The sequence below is a fragment of the Phaseolus vulgaris genome, chromosome 2, assembly GCF_051622355.1.
Source record: "Phaseolus vulgaris cultivar YP4 chromosome 2, ASM5162235v1, whole genome shotgun sequence".
Taxonomy (NCBI): domain Eukaryota; kingdom Viridiplantae; phylum Streptophyta; class Magnoliopsida; order Fabales; family Fabaceae; genus Phaseolus; species Phaseolus vulgaris.
Genome location: NC_143499.1, coordinates 37,001,248 through 37,027,020, shown reverse-complemented (window position 1 = coordinate 37,027,020; position 25,773 = coordinate 37,001,248). Strand labels below are relative to the sequence as shown.

At 31.8% G+C, this 25,773-nt stretch overlaps 1 protein-coding gene across 1 annotated transcript; it reads left to right on the top strand.

The window, feature by feature from the left end:
- The first annotated feature begins 14,443 nt into the window (after positions 1 to 14,443).
- On the top strand, positions 14,444 to 16,277 carry LOC137811769 (tetrahydroberberine oxidase). The gene has a single exon (XM_068613603.2). It carries the CDS (start codon positions 14,519 to 14,521, stop codon positions 16,127 to 16,129), a length of 1,611 nt encoding a protein of 536 aa, XP_068469704.2. The 5' UTR covers positions 14,444 to 14,518; the 3' UTR covers positions 16,130 to 16,277.
- The last annotated feature ends 9,496 nt before the right edge of the window (positions 16,278 to 25,773 follow it).

Genomic DNA, 25,773 nt, shown 5'->3' with positions numbered 1-25,773 from the left:
CTGTGTATATGGTGTCTTGTCAACCCAACCCAATTGGTCTTGACTTCATACCCAACAATCTCTCACTTGAAGTCACGAAACCACTACAAGAAAAATTGGAATTACATACAGCCAAAATCCGTATGTAAGGCCCAAAATCCGTATGTAAAACAGGTTTACATACGGACAAAAATCCGTATGTAAAATTGTTGTAGGTAAGCTTTACATACGGATCCAGAATCCGTATGTAATTACATACGAAAAAATCTGTATGTAATATCCGTATGTAATTACATACGAATTTATCCGTATGTAATGCAAAAAATAAAAATAAAAATAAATCTTTATCATTATTATCTTTATTAATATTCATATTATTATTATATTCATATTATTAATATTATATTTATTTTATTAATATTAATAATATTATATTCATATTATTAGTATTATAAAATATTTGTAGTATTATTAGTATTATAAATTATTATTAGTATTATTAGTATTATTAATATTATTAGTATTATTAGTATTATTAATAATATTAATATTATTAGTATTATTAATATTATTAGTATTATTAATATTATCAGTGTTATTAATATTATTAGTATTACTAATATTAATAAAATGTAACTGATTTTGAAAATAAACCAAATTGTTCCCCCACCTTTCTTTCAATTCATAATTGTTCTTCCACATCTCTTTCAATTCAAAACCACTATTCCACCTCTCTTTCAATTCAAAACCGTCTCCACTACGTATACCAAATATTGTAGAAAAAATAAAAAATGACACAATGAACATAATACAATAATAAAATTAAATATTAATATAAGGATAAAATGAAAAAAAAAATGAAGAGTAGTTAAGAGGGGAATCCCCTTTATATATAGGTATAGATTATTAGTATTATTAGTATTATTAGTATTATTAATATCATTAGTATTATTAGTATGATTAATATTATTAGTATTATTAGTATTATTAATATTATTAGTATTATTAATATTGTTATTAATAATAAGTATAATAAAAAATCATAATAATACTAAAGAAGTTGACTGTTGTAGTGGTTAAATTTTTCTTAGTCAACAATACACTTCATACCCAACAATAGTTCCCTAAGTAAGCCTCGTCCCATTCTCCTTAAAAAAAATGAAGTTGTAAAACTCCTCCAAACCCTTCACTAGACACTTCTTCAAGCGGTCACGAAGGACCTTACATACTTCTTTAAAAAATCATCTCAATTAGAATCAAGAAAGTCTTAGAAAAACTTAATCATTCACAATCTACATTCATATCTCAAAAAGGTATTCCAAAGAGGTTTATTAGATAGTATACTCGTGACAAATGAGGTTTTTGACTAATTGAAAAGAAAAAGAAAGAGAGCATGGTGATTAAAATTGACTATGACAAAACTTATAATTCGGTTAATTGAGAGTTCTAATACTATATGATGAGTATAGATGGATTTTGTAGTCAATGGGTACAATGGATGAGAGCATGCTTAGAATCCTCTTCAATTTCTATTTTTGTTAATGGTAGCCCTACCAAGAAATTCAAAACTTTCTAGAGATCTTAGATAAGAGATCTAATTGCATCTTTCCTGTTTCTAATTTGTGACACAAGGTTTATCAGGCTAGTAAATCAAGTAGCTAGAAAAAATCTTTTTACAGGTTTTAAAATTGGGGTTAACAAAGTGGAAGTGAAGTTACCACAGTTTGTTATGACACACTCTTCATGAACCCTGCCTTCAAAACATCTTGGCTATTAAATCACTGCTTAGATGCTTCAAAGTAGAGTCTGCTAAGATGCTTCAAAGTAGAGTCTGGGCTAGGGTGAATTTCCACAAAATTAAAATTGGTGCTTTAGGGGTGGATAGAAATGTGGTACAATCTTTCTCCAAGGTCCTTCAGTGTACCATAATGGATATTCCTTTTAAATATTTGAGCTTGCTGGTGGTAACTCTGCTAAGACAATGTTTTGGGGTGATGTTAGTATTTGGTATTGGATATATGTTAGGTGACTCCGCTATATAGTTTTTACATATTGGGTGCATAGCAAGCTTCATCATATACTGCTATGTTGGTGGTGGTGTTAGTTCCTTGTTCTGGTTTTTGAGTTTGTTATGAGACTTTCGCACCTATTTAGGTTGGTATCTAAATCTTATCACATGTTTAAGATCTCTGAAGTAAGACAAGGAGTGAAAATTATATAAAACTGGTGAACGTTTGAGATAATCTAAGGAATGATGTTAATAGGATGTGTTCGTTTGATCTAACAAAAGGTAGGTGCAGAAATGCACCATGAAAAAGAAAGAATGCAGGCGATCTAGCACTGCTCTTTCATCAGTCTAGCATGGAGGGCCATTTGAAACTGAATTTCCATTGGAATATACTTCCTTTTTGTAAATGTGTCAACTAAGTTGTTTTATTGATGTTGATAGATTGTTTATTTAAATTGTTGGGATGATTTTTTTCTTGTTGTATTGTGTAAATGTGCCCAGAAAAAAGAGAAAAAAAAACATCATCACTAGAAAGACGTTGAACAAACTACTCTATCAGTTTTATCACGTAAATTTCAACTCAATCAACAACACATTGATAACGTGTCTAATGTCTCTATCGGAAGGAACTTCTCTATTATTGAGAGTTGTTTGGAAGATTGGCAATGGGTTACAAGTTACAATAGTAAATGTATATTGCTCGGGCTCCTTACGGGCTCCTTACGGGCTCCTTACGGGAGAAGAAAGAGGTTTGGGAAGAGATTAATAGTTACAGGTTGAATCAACGTTCAAAGGCCTGGTGCGTTATTGGAGACTTTAACTCTATTAGACGGCAAGAAGAGAGGAAGAGTATGTTATCGGTGTCAGATTATTCTAGAGAAATAAAAGGTTTTAACGAGTTTATTGAAAAATCAGAGTTGGTTGACATCCCGTTGGTAGGCAGGAAGTTTACTTGGTATAAACCCAATGGATTGGTAAAGAGTAGGATTGACAGGGTTCTTGTATCAAAGGAATGGCTCGAAGCCTGGCCTCGTTGCCAACAGTTTGTCCTTAACAGATCTATTTCTGACCATTGTGCAATTGTCCTTAAGGATGTGTTTGTTGACTGGGGACCAAGACCCTTCAGGAGTTTGGATGTATGGCAAAAAGACAGTAGATTTAAAGACTTTGTGAGTTTGAAGTGGGCTAGCTACGATGTTCAAGGAAGTGGGATTTATATCTTCAAAGAAAAATTGAAAAAGCTTAAAGCTGACCTAAAAGTTTGGAACAAAGAAGTTTTCGGGGACGTTAATTTTGCTAGTGAAGAATTACAAAAAAGGATTAATGAGTTAGATACACTGGATGATGATAGGGGGTTAGAAGAGTCTAAAAGGGAGGAGAGAAGGTTGCTCCTTGCTGAACTTACTACAGTTATGTTTAAGCAAGAGGCAGTCATCTTTCAAAAAGCAAGACAAAAGTGGTTGAAACAGGGGGATCTTAATACAAAGTTTTTTCACTCGTCAGTAAAGTGGAGAAGGACAAGGAACGAGCTCCATGGATTGTTTGTTGATGGAAGGTGGTGCGAGGATAAGGTTGTGATCAAGGAAAAGGTCAGGGATTATTTTGAAGATAGGTTTGCCAGGAACGAAACTTGTGCGGTTAGGTTGGATAATGTAAGGTTCAATTCTATCTCGGAAGCTGATAACGAGATGTTGGTTCGTGACTTCTCTGAGGAAGAAATAAGGGTTGCGGTTTGGAATTGTGAAAGTTCAAAAAGTCCTGGTCCTGATGGATTTAATTTTGGTTTCTTAAAGTTTTGTTGGGATTTTATAAAGTTGGATGTGGTGTCAGCTGTGAAGGATTTTGCGGAAAAAAGTCATTGGCCTAGAGGCTCAAATGCCTCTTTCCTTTGTCTTGTCCCGAAAGTAGAAAATCCTATGCAACTCGGTGAGTTCAGACCTATTTCGTTAGTTGGTTGTTTGTATAAAATTATCTCAAAAGCGTTGTCTCTACGTTTGAAAAAGGTAATTAGTAAAGTTGTTGATATGAGACAGTCGGCTTTTTTTGAAGGTAGGGGTCTGTTGGACAATGTACTAGTAGCTAATGAGGTGCTGGAGGAATATAAAAGAAAAAGGAAGAGTTGTGTGTTCTTCAAAGTCGACTATGAGAAGGCGTACGACTCGGTAAGTTGGGATTTTATTTATTATATGCTAAAAAGGTTGGGTTTCTGCGATTTATGGATCCGGTGGATAAAGTGTTGCTTAGAATCCGCTTCAGTTTCTGTGCTTGTTAACAGTAGTCCAACTAGGGAGTTTATCCCTAGGAGGGGACTATGCCAAGGCGATCCGCTAGCTCCGTTTCTCTTTCTTTTAGTTGCAAAAGGGTTGGCTGGAGTCTCTAGGATGGCAGAAGAGAAGAATTTGATTGATAGTCTAGAAGTTGGGAGAGATAGAGTGAAGGTAAACATGTTGCAATATGCTGATGATACTTTATTCTTTTGCGAAGCTAATTCTAAAAGTATCTTTAATATCAAGGCGATCTTGCTGTGTTTTGAACTTGCTTCTGGGCTTAAGGTGAATTTTTTAAAAAGCAGGTTGGGCGGGATAGGGTTGGATCAAAGTTCGATCCAGCGGTTCGCGGTTATGCTTAATTGTAATGTGATGACAACTCCCTTTGTGTACTTGGGACTACCGGTAGGTGGGGTGTCATAAGCGTGGTGCTAGGCAGGTGCTTGTCAATGGCAGGGAGGATTTGTTTGATCAAGTCTGTTCTCTCCTCTATCCCGCTTTTCTTTATGTCTTTGTTTAAAATGCCCTCTGTGGTGGCGGACAAGTTAGTTCGTATACAAAGGAATTTTCTTGGGGGATGGGGCTCCGAAGGAAGGAAAATTGCTTGGGCTTCTTGGAACAAGGTGTGCGAGCCTCGAGACGTTGGTGGTCTTGGAATCGTTGAGATTAGGAATTTTACTTGACATTGTTAGGAAAGTGGATTTGGAGACTGGGAACGGATAAAGGAGGGTTGTGGAAAGAGATTCTTGTTTCTAAATACGGTGGGTGGAGAAGTTTAAGAGAGGGTGGTAAGGTTAGTAGGGGCTCCTATGGTGGAAAGATTTGAAGCAGGTTTGGGATTCAGAGGGTTGGGGAAGAAGTTTTGAAGATGGGTTTAAGTGGAAAGTGGGTGACGGTAAAGATATCTCTTTCTGGGAGGATAGTTGGTTGAGTTGTGGTGCTTTGAAGGGAGTTTTTCCGAGATTATACTCTCTAAGTTCGGCCAAAGAGGCAAAGGTGGCTGAGCTTGGACATTGGCTTAATGATGTTTGGGTCTGGCAGTTAGACTGGCGAAGATCTTTTTTCGACTGGGAGAAGGCTTTGTTGGAACAGCTGGTTCAGAATTTACAAGAGGTGAAGCCGTTTGTGGGAGAGGAGGACGTTTGGGTTTGGAAGGTTGGGGGGTGTCTAACTTATGTTGTAAACTCAGCATATGTTCACTTAAGGAGGGTTCAAGGTGGGCAGTCTTCTTCGGTGTACAGTAAGTTGTGGAGGTGTAAAGTCTTGCCTTCGGGTTTGATCACTGCTTGGAGGGTGTTGGAGAATAGGGTTGCCTCTAGGGTTAATTTGGCAAGGCGTGGAGTGGTGGTTGAAAATTCTTTGTGTTGTCTGTGTGGGGAGGAGGAAGAGTCGTCTTGTCACTTGTTTTTTGTTTGCAGGTTTGTTTGGCGTGTTTGGTGTTTGTGCTTCGAGTGGCTTGGTGTATCGTTCGTGTTCCACAAGGACCCTTTGACAAACTTTTCACAGTTCAGGATGAGTCAGGCTTCTGAGTCTGTTAATGATGTCTGAAGTGCAATTTGGGTTGGTATAGTGAGCGAAATTTGGAAACATAGGAACTCGATCATCTTCAATAGAGGTGTGATAGATCTGTCTGAAGTGTTTGCTTCGATGCAAGTAAAGGTGTGGTCTTGGTTTGTTGCAAAATCTAATTCTGTTTATTTCCCTTATTCTAGTTGGGTTCTAAATCCTTTGGCTTGTATGAGGCTGTTTCATTGATTCTGGTTAGAGTTGGTTTGGGTGCCGGTGTGTTGGGTTGGTAGACGCGTTTTTAGGTGTTTGATGTCTTGTTTTTCTGTATAAGGATTGGACCACCCTTGAAGTGGTCCCTATTTATTTATTTTTTATTGGTGATAAAAAAAAAAAAAAACCCCAATTATACATCAGATTGCTTGTAATAGTTTCAATTAATACTAATTTATTTTCTTCTTATTTTTTCTTAACCAACAATAAAAAAATCAAATTATTAACTTATTCCAAATTTCGTCTCAATAATTTTAAAACTTTTTAATTCTATTTGTTTTAAATATATGTGATATTTATACCTAACGAAAACAAGTACCGTGATAGTAATTATTGTTATTAATTAGGTTTTTATGTAATATTAAAAAATTATTAACTAAAAACTAATTTTAAAATAAAAAATAACTAATAAATATCTTAACTAAATTAGATATTAATTTAAATATTAAAAAATTATTAATATTTAAATTAATTTTTATAATTCATAAATAGTTTTTAAATTAATATTTAATTATTTATAAGATTTTATTAATAGTTAAAAATTTAATAACAAATTAAATACAAATTTAGAAAATATTTATACTAATTTAGATATTAATAATTTTATTTAATATAATAATTAATTATTATTTATCTTTAAATTAAATTTTATTTAATGATCTTCAAGTAATAATGTCTTTCAGTTTTCCTGTTTCAGATTTTCTAATTTTCTTTAAGTTTTATGTTTTTTTTTCACTTCTATGTATATAGGGATTGTTTTTCTTTTGTAATATACGTACTTCTGCATGCATTTAGCATGCTTCTTGTCAACCCTCAACTCAATGATAAGCTGATCATGGATTGTATTTTATAAAATTTAATCCAAATCTAATCCAAAATTTCACACTTTATATTCAAATTCATATTTTTTATAAAAATAATTTAGAATTTTATAAATCTAAATTCAAATATTTAAATTGGATTTTAAATTCAAATTCATATTTTTATTAAAAAGAAGTAATTGAATTATATTCTAAATTTATATTTATATTTTTTTTAAATTAATATAATATTAATATAATAATATGTAAAAGAGTTTAATATTATATAAATATTAAGAAAATATAATAAAATTATAATTTAATAATACTAAAAAATAACATTACAAATAATCATTATTAATGACTGTTACAGAGAAAAAGTAATTGTATACAATTATAAACTATACATAAAATTGGTGATTTTTTTAATATGATTATTAAAATAATGAGTGTAAAAAATCAACCATTAGATTTATATTTTACTGAAAAAAATATCCTCTAAATATAAATATATTTTTAATAAAAAAATTTAATAATATATGTGATATTTTTTATTTTATTTATGTAGATATATAAGAACTAGTGTTTCTATACGAACATAAGTTTTTTTTCCACCATAGTAAACATATAAAAGTAAAAAATGTATTAACTTGCATGCGTATATAAATTAAAAATATTTAATGTATAAATTAATTTGTAGAAATTATCATACAGTTTTTCTAAATTTTTACTTAACTTGTATAGAAAATGATTTTAATTTATGAAAAAGGAATTTTTTTTATTTATTTTAAATATTTTGTGAAAAATAATGTCCATAAACTTTTACATCTAGTATATTAAAAAAATGTTGGTCATGTTTCTAAGAAGTATCACATATCGGATAAATGTAGTAAAAAAATAGATGCTCCATGAGAACGGGTAATATGAATTTAATTTATGTAAATAATTGGTAAATAATTGATGAAGCTAGAAAACTTTCTCTTTTTTTTTTTTTGTTTGAATGAAGCTAGAAAATTTGGAAGGTAATCTTCAGGGAAACTACATATGCATGCTGTGAGTTATAATCTCATACGAATTCATAGATCCATGATTGAGAAATTTCTATTTTTCCTGGATATAATTTAATTACGTTATCACCTTTGACTTTTCAGACTATCCTATGAAGAAAATGTCAATAACTTCAAAGGTTATGAATTCTATCTACTTTATTTTTATAACAAAATCTTAGATGAAAGGTCATGGCGTTTTATTTTAATTGTGATGTATTATGTGACATTTTTTTAGATTTTTTTTTTCAATTTTTATTTTAAGAGATCTGTAAAACTCACAAAGATTCTAAATAAGATCTGAATATGACCCTTCCATTATAAATTTCTGTGTAAATATATTTAAACTTAAGAACAATAATCTATCAACACAAAATTATAGAGATGGATAAATACAAGGATTAATACACCAAAAAGAAAAACGTTGAGTATTTCTTATCTTTAACATTCAATTATGTCCATCATTATATCAAGTCCAGAAATAATTGAAATGAAAAAACATCCCAAAACACGATATTGTTGTATATTATTTAAATAAATCATAACACTGCATGTAAAAGAATATTTAACAATATGTAACTTTTTTTTCTTAGAGAGAGAGAAACTTGATATAGTGATCAGAAATACTGTAAAGGAGCATCTCAAAATAGCAAAGTCAAACTTAACAAGATTGTTATTGAACAAGATAAAAGTAAGTGGTTATTATCTTTCTTTCTGTTAAGAAAGAGAACACGCAAGATTTCTCTTACAACTAAGACACTTCTTGTTTGCTCACTTGAAAACACATTAAATCTATAAATTTTTTATTAGCATTTTAACATATATAATTTATAGAAAACAATTTTAGTTAGAAAATTATTTAAAAGGATATTGAAATAGTCTTCCAAATTTTAAAAGAGAGTGTATGAATTTTTATGATTTATTAATATTTTTAAACAATTTTTTGTTATAAATATTTTATTTATGATACCTACCCAATAAAATAACTTTCTTTTTGTATCAAGGAAGTAAACAAACTTTCAAACTGACTCGACCCCAGTGATTAAGGAAGTATTAACCACTAGACCAAATAAGTTCTTTGATCATATTATCATTTTTATTATACTTATTATTATTAATATAATTTATACATATTATTATTATTAATAATTATATTATTATTATTATTAATAATATAAATTATACTCATATTATTATTATTAATAATAATAATAAGTATAATAAAAATCATAATATTACTAAAGAATTTGTTTGGGGTAGTGGTTAAATTTTCTTTGGTCCCTAAATGAACCTGGTTTTGAATCCCATCCATTGCAAATTTTATTTTATGATGCCAAAGTTGCATACAGATGTAATAATCCGTATATAATTCACGTTTTTCTTGTAGTGAAATAAAGACTCATAATCATCCAAAATTGAAGTCTAATTATGTCTCTACAAAATCCTAAAACATTTCAAACAAGTAAGTACACATACAATTTTTACAAGGCTAAGAAGAAGAAATTTCAAATTTTCTACTTTGTAAAGTAATATAGTCTTCTTTTTCTAAACTTCATCTTCTTCCATCCTTTTAGCCATGGATCTAATGGGTGAATGTTTTTTCACCAACCTGACCTTTGAAGGTTTTATTCTAAAGTCTCAAGTCAAAGGTGTTGATCTTAAAAGAACTCTTGAAATGGGGAAAGAAATTTCTAGACTCAAGTATGAAGGACTGAAAGTATGTAAAGGTAATACTTGTGCTATTGAGAACTTCAACAAAGTTCAATATTTCAGAAGCTGTTTGAACAAATCTTTTGTTTCAATAAAAGGTTTTCATACTGGAGAACTTAAGCTTGAAATAAGATTGTTGGCCTTCATTGTTGCTTGACAGATTACACCTAGGGCAGTAATCAAGACATGATGAATGAAGAGGACTTGGTTTTAATAATGTATTGAATTCAAAGCATGATTCAGGTGAACTGTATTTATGTCATCAAGGATCACATGCTAAAATCTAAGAGGTTATCAGATTATAGGTTTCCCTATGTTGTGTTGATTTCTAAGTATTTTGTATACTTTGGAGTAAATCTTAAGGGGAGCTATTTGAGGTGATTAAAGGAACATATATGAGATCACTGATGTGACACTTCATAAGATGGATTTTACCAAAGTAGATGATCATTGGGTGAAAAAAGATGATGAAGATTCTTCTGTTGCATCAGAAAATGAAAAAGTTAATAAAGTAGGTCCCAACAACACTCAATTATGTTATTAATGCACTGATTTCTTACATTTCATTAGTTGATTGTGGCATTCCATTGTCACCTTTTGAGAAGTTGTTATTGACAAGGATAAACACCATGATAGATGACCAAAAATATCATTGAGTTGTGCTGCGAGATTTCAGTACCTAAATGATCATATAAGAGTAGTTGAAGATTAGAATGATGAAGTCAAGTTTGCTAAGGATAATTAGGATTGACATTTCATCATATTTTCTTATGTGTTGTTGTTTTTCATGTTTATTTATGGTTTGTAATCTTTAATTGCATTTGCATTTGCATTTTTTTTAATGTTTGATTTCTACCCTATTTGATGTAGTCAATTTTATGTTTTTAACTAATTGATGGCTTATGTATTTATGTGTTGTCACTATTATTTATGTGCTCTTCTACATTTTTTTTTCGTGTATTATTGTATGTTATTTTAGCATAATTTCTATAGAAATCTACACATACTCAATTGAAATGTGTTCATCAAATAGGTGGAGTTTGTTGAAGTTGATGATGTTGCGATATTTAACGAGTCCACTCTTAAAGAAGTCTTGAAGATTGATGACTTAGTTTTGTATAAGTGTATGTTTGTGTCTCTTTTGATTTGTTTTTATCTTTCCTCTTTATAATTAGTTTAATCTTTATAAGAACTTAAGAAAATTGATTTAAATCTTGGTTAGAAAACATTTTGGTTGAAAGATAATTTTAATTGATTAAAAGATAATTTAATCCCTTAAAATATTCTTATTTAAAATCTCATAAATTTTATGTTTATTATACTTTTCTAGATGTCGTGTACTTATTACTAACCTCAAGGAAAATTTAGTAGATAACTTGAATTTGCTTTTTGTATTTAGTTTAGAGAGATATTGTATACTTGGATAGGAAAGATGAATTTTATATATCATTATAAAGGATAAGTGAGAGTGATAAATTTTATTTCAAATAATGAAACTCATTATATTTAGGATTGGAGAACTAGAATAGCCTATTTGGATGAACGAATATGAAACTATATTATTATTATATATATTGTTGGTTGGCTTTTTTTTAAAAAAAATTATGAAAATATTTATAAAATCATGAGATGAACTTGTTTAGGTATAATAGGTCTACCGTGAAAGGTTCTGTAAAAGAACCTTTATATATTAATATTTTTAAAGATCTTTTATGATAAATATTTTTAAGTAGATTTTTTATATATTATAAGAACTTAAAACATGTGAAAGGATTTTATGTATATATAAGATGGAAGAACTCCATGATTTTAAGAAAATGTTCAAAACTACAAAAAAATTAATGAAAATAATAAAGTATAAACTTGGAGAAGAAAAGTAAAAGGAGTTAATATGTTTTTTAAGATATTTTAAGAATTATTGATCATAACTAAATGTTCATTTTGACTAGCCTTTCATATAATAGAATCTCATTTTTGTTTTTAAATTTGACCCATAGATTTCCGGTTATGGTCATTATTATTTAGTAATAACGAAAATAAAGATTTTTCTATTGTTTAATTAAAACTTTATCAAACTATTTTTCTTAAAAAAACAAGGTATAAACTGTAAATGGGCATCAGTTCCGTCTTCAATGAAGAAAAAAAAAGAATTATGTTTAAAGGAAGAAAATTTTAAGAAGCAACAAAAAATAGAGAATATAGAAAAGTCTCAAAGCTTTTGGTGGATTTTTTTTTAGAAGTGGTATTCATAAATGATACTAAAAATTACAGGCAATCTATCGAAAGTCCACCTTAAAAATAATTTATCAAAATTTCTATATTTTAAATACTATCTTTATAAGTTTAGTTTTATTGTGTTCTTTAAAAAAAATTATTATCCAAGCTTAATTTATATTATTTGAAAGTTTGATTGAATATCTTAATTTAATATAAAGACCTTTTTCGTAAAAAAGGCAAAAGAATTTTTGAAATTATAACCTAATACCATTAACCTATTTGTCAAAGTAACTCTAAATATTTGTGAAAGACCAACATTTTATGGGAGATTCATTATATATTAACTACTTTTTGGATTCTAAACATGAGTTTATATATTGAATAGAATTGAGTAAGATCAACAAATTATTTACTGTTTTAAAGTTTTAGATCGAAAACGGTATCTTGATGTGTTAATAGTTTATTGATATTAATTATTTTTTTGACGTTTTTCATCACAAGAACTTAATAAATATATTTGTAATTATTTTACTAATAAGATTATTATTAATGCGTAAAATGGAAATGGTTTATGACACGATATCTTGTTGATCGATGAATTAGTATATAGTCTATATATTGCCAGCAAGGAATAGACCATTTCCAATGCTGTGTGATCAGGAGTCCTTAATGAATATTGACTTTCAAATCTGGTGTAATAATTTTTCGGAAAAATAAATAAAATTTAAATAAAGATCAGTTTTATGCGATATTGTTATTTTTTTTTATAAAAAAACAAAATAAAACTAAACACAACCACATCAAGACATTCAAGACAACAAAATCAATCAAAGAACACAAATTGACTTGACATGGTTGCAGAAAAAAAAAGTTTTATACGATATTGTAGTATCGGTATATGTGTTTGATATATATAGTTGTAATTTATCTCAACTAATACACAATTCAATAACTTTTAATGGATAATTTATTCTAAATACATATGGTGCATTGAAAGTTGTTTTCACCAATACTCTATCTATAAAAATGTACCCTAAACCATAAATTCTAAATAAAAAAATAAAAAACAAATTGCTGATAAAAATTAACAAAGAAAAATTATTAATACCTTATATCTATATTAAAAATGATTATAAAAAAATATTATCAGTGTAATGTAGGTAAGTTACATTAATATAATTTGATATATTCTCTTTATATATAAAACCACATATCTTCGACGTAAATTAATTTTGATATTACTAATTAAAATAAAATTATTTCATGTAAGTTGATTCACACGACATACATATTTAAATCTTAACAAATTTATTTTAGTATCCTTTTATATTGTTCTGGAAATGAGAATGTGATTTAATGCAATTAATTTTTGTATTCAATATATTTATTAAATACTAAATCGAAAAAACATCTTTTATGAAATTTTGTTTCTACCATTTTATTCATAATTTAAAAAAACAACACTTATAAAGTTAATCCAGTTCTTGGAATTTGATAGAAATTACAAATTATTGATTTTATTATAACTACCAAATAATTGTTGATAATGACTGACGATAACTGATAATTTATAAAATTTATATTGTGATCAAATATTTCAATCTAACAGATAAAAGTCTACGATATTTAAAAAAAAAAATATTAAAGTTTGAATATTGAAAATAAAATAAAAATTAATGTTATGTTTCTTACTCAACCCTATTTTCCTACTTGAGAAAATAAATTAAGCTTAATAGACCATTCCTCATTAATCTCTTATACGTGCAAGCAACTTTTCTTAATTGAAAATCTGGGCCCCACCCTACGTTTGAATTGGTGAGTGAAATAAAGGAAAAATTGACCCTTTTTAGATTGTAAACAGCCATCCAACATCTATTACAAATATTTCTTTTACTGATTTTTCCATTTATTAACTACTAAATAATAAAATAATATATTATAAGTCATATCATTTAAGGTTTTTTTTAATTGTTATATATATATATATATATATATAATTCTTAAAATAGAAAGGAAACCAACTATTTCAGTATTACCTTCTGCAAATTTAAATGATCTGTAAAGTAAAAATATACACACGTGCACACACAAAAATGGGTGGTTTATTTAACAAATGGGCTAGAAAAGGCGAGTACGAGGATACAAATTTACTTCCAATATAGATAATTTAAGACAACAAACAAAAATCTTAGAAAATAATTGTTCAATTTTACGAAGGATTTTCCAAATGAAGCAGTTAAGATTCTATTGCATAATTGCGTGCATATATATGCATGAAAAGCAAGTTTGCTCATGTATATGCCTCATGTATGCTATATATATGATTATTAGTGTCTTATCTTTGGTTTCTTTTTTCGCTTTAACTTTTTAACTTGTTGCTTGCAGGGTGTTTATGTTTTTTTTTTGTTGGATCACCTTAAAATGATTATATATATATATATATATATATATATAATATTTGGTCAGCGTATAATTTGTAGAATAGTCTCATAGTTTACGTGATTGAATTGTCTTCTCTCATATGGCAGAATTTGGCATGCGCTGACCTTTTTTATATACACAAAATTTCGTTAACGTAAGGCTTTCGTTGATAAATCTAGTGTCTACACTTAAGGACCATAACATCAAACTCCAGACTACTATAAATTACACGTTCGGCATTCCTCATATTCAACTTGCACCTCTCATACATGAACAACAACATACACAAAAATGAAACGTTTAAGCTCTTATTTTATCGCTGTTACTGCAATTGCTCTTTTATTTTCACTTACACCTTCTTCAGCAGATTCTCATGAAAAGTTTGTTCAATGTCTTTACAATTATCCCCATAACACCACCTCAATCTCCAATGTTGTTTACACCCAAACCAACTCTTCATACTCCTCTGTCCTAGATGTTTCCATCCAAAATCTTAGGTTCTTCAACGCAACCTCAAAACCCCTTGTCGTTGTGACTCCACTCACTGTTTCCCACATTCAAGCCACCATAATCTGTTCCCAACGCCATGGCCTGCAGATTCGAACCCGAAGCGGAGGCCATGATTACGAGGGTCTCTCCTACGTTGCTGGGGTTCCATTTGTTGTCGTTGACCTCATAAAGCTTCGAGGAATCGTAGTTGACGTAGAAAACAGCACTGCATGGGTTGAAGCTGGGGCAACTATTGGTGAACTTTACTACAGGATTAGCCAGAAAAGCGAAATACTAGGGTTCCCAGCAGGCGTGTGCCCCCCTGTGGGCGTTGGTGGCCACTTTAGCGGTGGTGGCTATGGATTCTTGATGCGTAAGTTCGGTCTTGCTGCTGATAATGTAATTGATGCTCACATAGTTGACGTCAATGGTAATCTCCTTGATAAAGAAACAATGGGTGAGGATCTATTTTGGGCCATTAGAGGTGGCGGTGGAGCAAGCTTTGGAGTCATCGTGGCTTGGAAGATAAAACTAGTTCCAGTTCCATCCACTGTGACAGTGTTCCGAGTTCCAAGGACGTTGGAAGAAAATGCAACGGAGATTATTCATAAGTGGCAGCGTGTGGCAAACAAACTTAACGAGAGCCTAACCATTAGGATCAACATGGGAAGGGTAAATTCAAGTCAAAATGGGAATCTAACTGTACAAGCGCAGTTTGAATCCTTGTATCTCGGACGTGTAGATGACCTAATACCCTTGATGCAAAATAGCTTCCCCGAGCTGGGTTTGGTGAGAGAAGACTGCACTGAGATGAGTTGGATAGAATCAATTCTCTACATGGCTGGGTTCACAAACGGTGAATCCACCGATGTTTTGCTGAACAGAACTCAATTAAACGGCTTATCGTTCTTCAAAGCAAAATCTGATTACGTGAAAGATCCCATTCCAGATGTTGGGTTACAAGGGTTATGGCCCTTCCTTTATGAAGACGAGGCTGAAGATGCTTTCGTTCAATTCACTCCTTATGGAGGCAGAATGAATGAGATTTCAGAATCCGAAACTCCATTCCCACACAGATCTGGCAACATATTCCACATTCAATATGGGGTGTCTTGGCAAGAAAAAGGGGATGTAGCAGCTCAAAGGCACGTGAACTGGATTAGAAGACTGTACAATTACACGGAAGCTTATGTTTCAAAGTCTCCTAGATCTGCATATCTGAATTACAGAGACCTTGACATTGGAGTTAATAACAATGGTTACACCAGCTTCAGCCAAGCCAGGATTTGGGGCACAAAGTATTTCAATAATAACTTTAACAGATTGGCACGGGTGAAGACCAAGGTTGACCCTCGAAACTTCTTCAGAAACGAACAAAGCATACCTCCTCTTATCTCTAAGGGACGTAAATAGATTTCCTACGGTGCATTACATGTCATTGTAAAATAAGCTGCTTTGTTAATTTACTTTTACGTTTATAAAATGCAGCATTCATCAATATTCCTTAGTAAGTTTTGGTGTATAGTTTGGTCCATAATAAATGAGCACCGATTGGTTGAAACCCTAACTTGTCATTTACATTAATTTTGATTTTTAAATAAATTATTATATTACTATTTACTTGTCATTTATTTTAATTCAACATCTAAATAAATTATTATTTTATTATAATATACTCGTTTTTCCATAATAAATTTATTTGAAGTACGTGACTACAAGAAAAATATAAATTAGTCTATATCCAAAGCTATCAAATAAAGAAAAGTGGGAGATAATTTTGGGTCGATAAAGAAAAGTCGAGTTAATTTTTGTGTCACGTTAAAAGTATGAAAGCTAACTAGTACTTGACTTTTAGAGATGGACGATTGCATAATCGACTTAGTAAATATTAAATACGACTTTGTTTTTTAAATTAATTTTTATTTAAAGTATTTATTTGTCTCTAAGTCAATATTTAAATTAATTTTTATATTTCATTATTTTTCTTTTTGGTATATGTTGAGAATTAGTGCTCTGAGGCTAGATATCACTTAAGTGGTATCTCATTGTCAAATGACATCCAAGAACTAACAGGTACATGAACTATCCTGATTGGATTATAGGTCTTATTATCTGCTAGAACATATTTAAGATGAATGAGTTGTTTGAAAGGTATAATATGGCAAATACATTTTGAATTAAAAATGTAATTGAAGATTTTTGTAAGATATTCTTTTGATATAATTATATATGGTGTTTGTGTTAATATTAATTATACCGAGTAATATATATGTTTATTAAATCTTATATTACAAGTAGTACAACAAAAATTAGCACTGAAGAAATCTTGATCCAAGAATAGTTTATATGTTATTTATGGTAAATTATTTTGTAATTATTATGAAATATGTTATAAATATGTTATATTTATTGACAACAATTTTTCACTCGTTGATATAAAAATAAAATAAAATAATGGACCAGAATAAATAAACTTGCCCGGTCGATTAATATAATAGTTATTTACTGAAGTTTAAAACATTTTTTTATATGTTTCAAGGAAAAAAATAGCAACAATATTTTGTTTAATTAAATTTTAAGTTTTTTTTTTTATAAATTTGAGTATTTTTAGTTGAGTTTTTATTAAACTTTTTATTTTGATGAGTATTGTTCTTGTCGGTTGACTTTCTCGTTGGTTGACTTTCATGCTGGTTGACTTAAGTCAAAAGCTCTGCTTCTAACCTGTCTCCTATAGATTCTGTTTTGCGTCTTCTCGTTGCACTGGAACGTGGTTTTGTTAAGACAGAGTGGACTCTACCTGTTGATCATGTTGAAGATGGTTGCTGCCCCTTCAAGACATGTGTTTGATGAAAACTTTTATGTACAATTCGTGTATATTTCCTTTTGCTTTAAGAATGTCTTAGGTAGTGTTTAGAGGTTGTTTAAGAGTAAGCTTTTTGCTGAGTAACTCACCTCTTAACCCCTGACCATGTGATAAGAGCAAGCATAAATTTCTTAAACTGTTGTTCACATGTTTTACAAAAAAAACACCTTTACTGCATAAAAATAAATCTGTTCTTTTCCAAATAAACAAATTCTTTTTTAAACTGATGCTTTGGCTAAGTCTTGTGAAAATCAGATTTTGTGCATCAAGTATTTTGACTAAGTCTTCTACCTTTCAAAACGACTGTGTTTTAATAGTTAAGCTTTTTCTGTTATCGTTTTGAAAAATAAATCTGTTCATCTATAAATGAATGGATTCTTTTTAGTCTGGTGCAATGCTTATCTTAAACGGTTTTTAGTTTTGTCCCTGCACCAGAATGGTTGACTAAGTCTCCTCACATAACAGATTCTCTAACTGCTTTTGAAAATAAATATGTTCATTTTATTTTCAATATGTTCTTTTTATAACAGCTTTAACTGTTTTTCAAAAATCTGTTATAAGTTGGTTTTCTATAAAAAGAAAACTTGTTTTTGAGTTTAAACATCGAATCATACATTTGAGAAAACAAATTTTTACATCAGAGAATTAAGGATTTACAGAGAATTAGCATGTTTTCTTGAAAGATTTCAAAAATCAAAAGTGTGTTTGTTCTTGTTTGGTTCCAAAGCTTGGTGAGAGGTGCTGCTACTGTTTAAGCGATCTGTTCTACTAGTTTAAGGCAGATTTCTGCATCCTCTATCAGGTGTATTCGTTTCACATTTCATTTCTTGTAAAAGTGTGGTTGTACACTCTTCTTGATAGGGTTTCTTGAAGAGTGTGTATGCTGAAATAGGGTTTTTAGCAAGTGTACCAAAGTTCTTGTAAGGTTCAAGAACAGTGGTGTTTGTGGTTGTTTGAATTGTGATTTAGTGAATTTCACCTTGGTTTAGGTGAAGACTGGATGTAGCTCATTGGAGTGAACCAGTATAATTGCTTTGTGTTCATTCTCCCTTAATCTCTGCACTCTAATTCACGCTTATCTGTTAATCTGCCAGAAATTGAATTTGTTCAATTAAAAATAAATCTGTTCTTTCTGGGCTTGTTCATACCGTTCTTATTTTCTGGAAAATCAGCTTGGTTCTGTGAAGAAGATTTATGATCTGTTAAATACAACTGCAACAGGTTGATTGTGATAGGTTACCCAATTGATTGTCAAGCTAAATAATTGAACCTTTATCACTTGCCTATAAAATTGAAGGTCATTGTTTTGTGTGTTTCATAATATACTCCTAAAATCAGAGTGTGTATCTGGAAAATCAATTTGCATAATCTCGTGATTAACTTGGCTGATATAAACGTTTTCAAACATAAACAGTGCCAAAATAAATCTGTTCATTTCCAAATAAATCGATTTATTTTTTGTGTACTGTGATAAATACTGATTCTGCGAGAAACTTTTAAAAGGTCAATTCACCCCCCTTCTTGAACTTTGGCACTATTAAACCCAACAATTGGTATCAAGAGCTAGGACTTGTATTTTAATAAAGTTTGTTTGTAATAATGTCTGAGTTTAAAGTGCTTTTTGCTGAGGGATCTGCTGTTAATAGCACCTATGTTCAATGGAATGAATTATGCATTTTGGAAAATTAGAATGCAAATTTTCATGGAATCTATTGATGCATTAATTTGGGAAGCTGTGGTCCATGGACCTTATGTGCCAATGCAGGTTGTCAAGGATGAAGAAGTGGTGAAGCCAAGATTTGAATGGAATGAGATCGAAAGGAGGAAGGCTTAATATGATCTTGTGGCCAAGAACATCATAACCTCTACATTAACAATGGATGAGTTTTTCAGGATATCCCAATGTAATTCAGCTAAGGAGATGTGGGAAGTCTTAGAAGTCACTCATGAGGGTACTGAAGATGTGAAGAGGTCAAGAAAACATTCTCTCATCCAAGAATATGAATTGTTTAGAATGCAACCCGATGAGAGAATTGCTGATGTGAATCACCTTACTGGTTCGGGAAAGGAATTTGACAGAGAAGAACTCAACATAAAAGTGTTGAAGTGCCTCAACAGAAGCTGGCAACCCAGGTGACTACCATATCAGAAAGTTGTGATCTGTCAAAGCTGGGAACTGCTGCACTCTTTGGAAAATTAATGGAGCATGAGATGGAGCTCAAGAGACTCAAAGAGCAGGAAACAGCAGAAAGAAAACCCAAAAAAATGAGATCAAGGAGGAAAAAGAAGATGCTAAAAATGATGAAACAATAAGTCTTCTTACAAAGAGATTCAGCAGATTCTTGAAGAAGAAAAGAAGAGATAAGAACTAGCAGAAAAGAAGGTATCCTAAACCTAATGATTCAAATTCCTCTAACTATACTTGCTTTGGCTGTGGCAAAATAGGGCACATCAAAATGGATTGTCCAAACAATCAATCAAAGGACAAATCTGCCAGCAAGAAGGTTGAAAGGAGCAAGGGAAGAAAAGCTTACATCTCATGGGAAGAAAATAAAGTATCTTTAACCAGCAGCTCTTCAACTGAGAGTGAGGAAAACAATCTGTGCTTCATGGTGAAGGATGAAGAGTCAATCTCTGATTCAGTAAGTGAATTCTCTATGGATTATGATAACTATGATCAATTGCTTGCTGCTTTCAAGGAAACACATGATGAAGCAAATAGGATTGTTGTAATATGCAGTAAGTTGCAAAAGGTAAATAATGTGCTTGCACCTAAAGTAAAAACACTTGAGTAAGAACTGCATAAGGCCAAAACAGATTTGGTAAGCCTTGAACTAACATGCTTGCATGCCTCTATTAAAACCTGTGAAAACTGCAAAAAATTGGAAAAACAAGTGGAGTATTTGCTAAAAACCCTTTCCAATTTCACCAAGGGAAGAGAAAACATCGAGTCTCTCCTTGGCTCACAGAATGTTTTTTTCAATAAAAATGGTCTTGGTTATACCCCTGGAAATGTAACCAATGTCAAAAAGCTTTCAAGTTTTTTTGTTCCAGCAAAATCAGTTTTTTTCAGCTTTTAACAGTGGCAAAAAGGCATCTCAAGTAACCTGTTTTTATTGCATGAAATCTGGTCATACCTCTAGGCCATGCATTGCTAGAAAGCATCTTGTTCCTAAGAATTTAGCAAAATGGCTACCAAAGGGAAGATTTTAATCTATGTTGGACCCTATATTGAAAAGGGTACCATTTGTATCATTTTTATTCTGTTTTGCAGATGTGCGGCAAAGAAAATCTAGGTAAGTTTGATGCTAAATCTGATGAAGGTGTGCACATTGGTTATGCTTTGAATGGTCATGCATATAGAGTCTTCAATAAAAGGTTGCTTATGGTAGAAGAATCAATGCATGTTGTATTTGATGAAGCTGATCATAGCATATCTAAAACTGCTGTTGATGACCTTGACTATAATGAATTTAAATCTTTTTTAAATCAAAATAAATCGATTCATTTTGATACCGCTAATACACATGCTATGCAAGAACCTACTGTGTCTGCAGGTTTGCCAAAAGAGTGGAAAACCCCGAGAGACCTAACCCTTGATAATGTCATTGGGAACATTGAGAAAAGAGTATCAACTAGGAAATCCTTGAACAACTTCTGTGAAGCAATGACCTTTGTATCTCAAGTGGAACCCAAAAATCTGAATGAAGCTCTCAAGGACAGTAACTGGATTCTGGCCATGCAAGAGGAACTGAATCAATTTGCTCTTAATGAGGTCTGGACTCTTGTTCCTAGAATACCTGAGATGAATATAATTGGAACAAAATGGGTATTCAGAAACAAGATGGATGAGCATGGGGTGATTACCAGAAATAAGGCTAGGCTAGTGGCTAAAGGGTATAAAAAAGAAGAAGGAATAGACTATGATGTGACATATGCACCAGTGGCTCGGCTAGAAGCTGTCAGATTGCTACTTGCCTTCTCCTGCATCAAAGGGTTCAAGCTATTCCAAATGGATGTGAAGAGTGCCTTCTTGAATGGTTATATAAATGAAGAGGTATTTGTTTCACAACCACCAGGTCTTGAAGACCATCTGCATCCAGGACACGTGTTCAAACTCAAAAAGGCTCTCTATGGGCTCAAGCAAGCTCCTAGGCAATGATATGAGAGGCTAAGTGATTTCCTCATCTCACAAGGCTATGACAGAGGCACATCAGATAAGACCTTATTCATCAAGAAGAAAGGGGATGACACAATTCTAGTACAAGTTTATGAAGATGATATCATATTTGGATCAAACAATGGGGAATTGTGTGAAACTTTTGTGGAAATCATGAAGAGTGAGTTTGAAATGTCAATGATGGGTGAGTTGAACTACTTTCTAGGCTTGCAAAGGATGGCATTTTTTTAAATCAAGCTAAGTATTGCAAAGATCTGCTGAGGAAATTTGAAATGGATAAGTGCAAACCAATTAGCACACCCTTCTCAACAAGCTGTCACTTGGATCTTGATGAAGCTGGAATTTCTGTTGATGAAACCAAATACAGAGGACTCATAGGATCACTACTTTATCTCACTGCTAGCAGGCCTGACATAATGTTTGCAGTGTGCATGTGTGCTCGGTTTCAATCTGCTCCTAAAGAATCACACTACAATGCTGCCAAAATGATTTTGAAATATTTGCAAGGAACTAAAGAAGTTGGCTTGTGGTATCCAGGTAACATTTCATTAAGCTTAACTGGATATTCTAATTTAGACTTTGCAGGTTGCAAAATTGATAGGAAGAGCACCAGTGGAACCTGTCACTTGCTTGGATCAAGCTTGATCTCATGGCAATGCAAAAAACAATCTTGTGTTGCTCTCTCCACAGCTGAAGCAAAGTACATTGCAGCAGGGAGTTGTTTTGCTCAAACGATATGGCTAAGACAGCAATTGAATGATTTTGGTATCTTACTTAACCATATACCTCTGTTGTGTGATAACACAAGTGCAATCAACTTAACCAAAAATCCTGTCATGCATTCAAGAACCAAACACATTGAAATTAAGCATCATTTCCTAAGGGAACACATTTCAAATGAAACATGTGAGATTAAGTTCATTGGTACAGATTTACAGCTTGCTGATTTGTTCACAAAACCATTGGCTAAAGATAGGTTTAATTTTCTGCTTAATGAATTGGGAATTATAAATGTCAATTGTGCCTAGCAGTGAAAAATTAAATCTGTTTATTCGTAATTGAATGTGTTTATTTTTGGTACTGATATGCTTTGATGACTAGGAAAGAGAATTTCTGATCTTTGACTGATTGACTGACTTAGTGGGCATTAACCACTGTACCTTTGATGGTTTTGGTCATGGTTATGTAACCGATTTGATGCTTTGGTTGCTCAATGAAGGTATGGTATGTGTGCATCGTGACCCTAAATATTTGCTGCATATTTTCAAAGATTCTCTGCACAATTTCAGAGCATAATATCTTCGTACATATCCATTCATAACTGCTCCATCATCTCATTTTACAATATAAATATGTGTAAAAAATTTTCTACCCACATTGGTTGTCCATTTTCGGTTTTCACCATTTCAAACACAAAAATTCTGGTTCAACCATGGCTTCCTCCTCAAGACACAAAAAGAAAAACTAGGAAAAGCAAAGCACCTTTCAAGGAGTGCTAGAAAGCTGGTTCGCTGGAGATGAAGAGGGTATCAATGCCTACATTCATGAGATGAGCAGGAAGCAGATTAACATACCCAAGGTGCTGGATTTCAACTGGTTGAAATCAGAAAAATTGGCAGAAACAAGGGTTGCATTAAAGCACCCGAAACTGAAAAAGCTGCTGGAATTAACGGGTAATGTATATCCTGATTTAGTTAAGGTGTTTTACACTAATCTAACCTTGGATGGAACGAACATTGTCTCCTATGTGAAAGGGATCAAAATGAAGGTCACAAGTGATGTTTGGAATTATGTGGCTGGAATTAAGTATGCTGGACTGAAAGTGGGAAAAGGGAACACCAGTAGGATTCAAGAATTCAATAAACTGCAATATTACAAGAGCTGTATGAGGACCCCTACCCAGAGTATAAGCAGATTCCATGCAGGTCATTTGAACCTTACACCACGTCTTGTTGCCTACATTATAGCATGGCAACTCATCCCAAGAGGTACAAATCATGTTGTTTTACATGAAGAGGATTTAATCCTTTTATATTGCATCATGAACCAGATTAAGGTAAACTGGGTTTTTATCATCAATGAACATATGCTGAAATCCAAAAGGTTGGCTGATTATCGCTTTCCTTATGCTATACTTGTTTCAAAATTGATTGATTTCTTTGGTGTTGATGCTTCAAATGAGTGAAACGAACCCATTAAGGCTATAAGTGAGATTGACAATTCAACTCTCACAAAAATGGGATTTCACAAAGTAGAGGACAATTGGGTGGTTCTCAAAGGCAAGAATCCTCAAGAAGAACATGGAGCCTCAAACCTCAACAATGAAGATGGAGATGAGGCTGTTCCCATGGAAGATGACACGGTTCAAGCTGCAGAACACTCATGTTATGTTATCCATCACTCCTACGAGCAAGAGCCATCTGTTGGTCATGCTGGAAGTCATAGGACAAGCTCCCCATCTGTAGAAGTCAGAGAAGACTCACCTCCTCCCCCAATCAGTGCATGAAGAAGCTGTTGCAACTCATCAGAATGCCATTGTTGCCTATCAAACTCCAGAATACCGAGGTGAACCATTATCCATGTTTGAAAGACAAGTTTTGTATCGCCTTGATGTCATGACTGCAGAACAGAGGGCATATTTTGAGACCACTCAAGCAAGGTTTCAGCATTTGGATGATCAAATTGAATGAGTTCAGTTGCAGCTTGCAGAGTTATATTACAAAGATTAGAAGTATCTTGCTTTTCATGCTTTCTTTTATCAGTTTTTTTAAAATTCTGTCATGTTCAACAATTTGTCTTTATTTTCTGGACTATTATGGTTATGTTTCTGTTTTATTTTTCCCTATGCTTAAATGTTGTTTGATGAATCCAAAGGGGGAGAAAAATAACTCACCATGCTAGGTGAAGCTAGCTGAAATAGGAAGTCACATTCTGCACCTTAAAACTGATTCACATGCTATGCAATGTTTCAACTTTCTATAAAGCAACAAAGCTATAGGGATTTGTCTCCATAAAACAAGGGGAAATTGTTGAAGATGGTTGTTGCCCCTTCAAGACATGTGTTTGATGAAGACTTTTATGTACAATTCATGTATATTTTCTTTTGCTTTAAGAATGTCTTAGGTAGTGTTTAGAGGTTGTTTAAGAGTAAGCTTTTTGTTGAGTAACTCACCTCTTAACCCCTGACCATGTGATAAGAGCAAGCACAAATTTCTTAAATTGTTTTTCACATGTTTTACAAAAAAAACACCTTTACTGCATAAAAATAAATCTGTTCTTTTCCAAATAAACAGATTCTTTTTTAAACTGATGTTTTGGCTAAGTCTTGTGAAAATCAGATTTTGTGCATAAAGTATTTTGATTAAGTCTTCTACCTTTCAAAACGATTGTGTTTTAATAGTTAAGCTTTTTCTGTTATCATTTTGAAAAATAAATCTGTTCATCTGTAAATGAATGGATTCTTTTTAGTCTGGTGCAATGCTTATCTTAAACGGTTTTTAGTTTTGTCCCTGCACCAGAATGGTTGACTAAGTCTCCTCACATAACAGATTCTCTAGCTGCTTTTGAAAATAAATCTGTTCATTTTATTTTCAATCTGTTCTTTTTATAACAACTTTAACTGTTTTTCAAAAATCTGTTATAAGTTGGTTTTCTATAAAAAGAAAACTTGTTTCTGAGTTTAAACATCGAATCATACATTTGAGAAAACAAGTTTTTACATCAGAGAATTAAGGATTTACAGAGAATTAGCATGTGTTCTTGAAAGATTTCAAAAATCAAAAGTGTGCTTGTTCTTGTTTGGTTCCAAAGCTTGGTGAGAGGTGTTGCTACTGTTTAAGCGATCTGTTCTACTAGTTTAAGGTAGATTTCTGCATCCTCTATCAGGTGTATTCGTTTCACATTTCATTTCTTGTAAAAGTGTGGTTGTACACTCTTCTTGATAGGGTTTCTTGAAGAGTGTGTATGCTGAAATAGGGTTTTTCAGCAAGTGTACCAAAGTTCTTGTAGGGTTCA

Coding starts and splice junctions, on each gene's coding strand:
- LOC137811769 (XM_068613603.2), top strand. CDS start 14,519: ATGAAACGTTTAAGCTCTTATTTTATCGCTGTTACTGCAATTGCTCTT.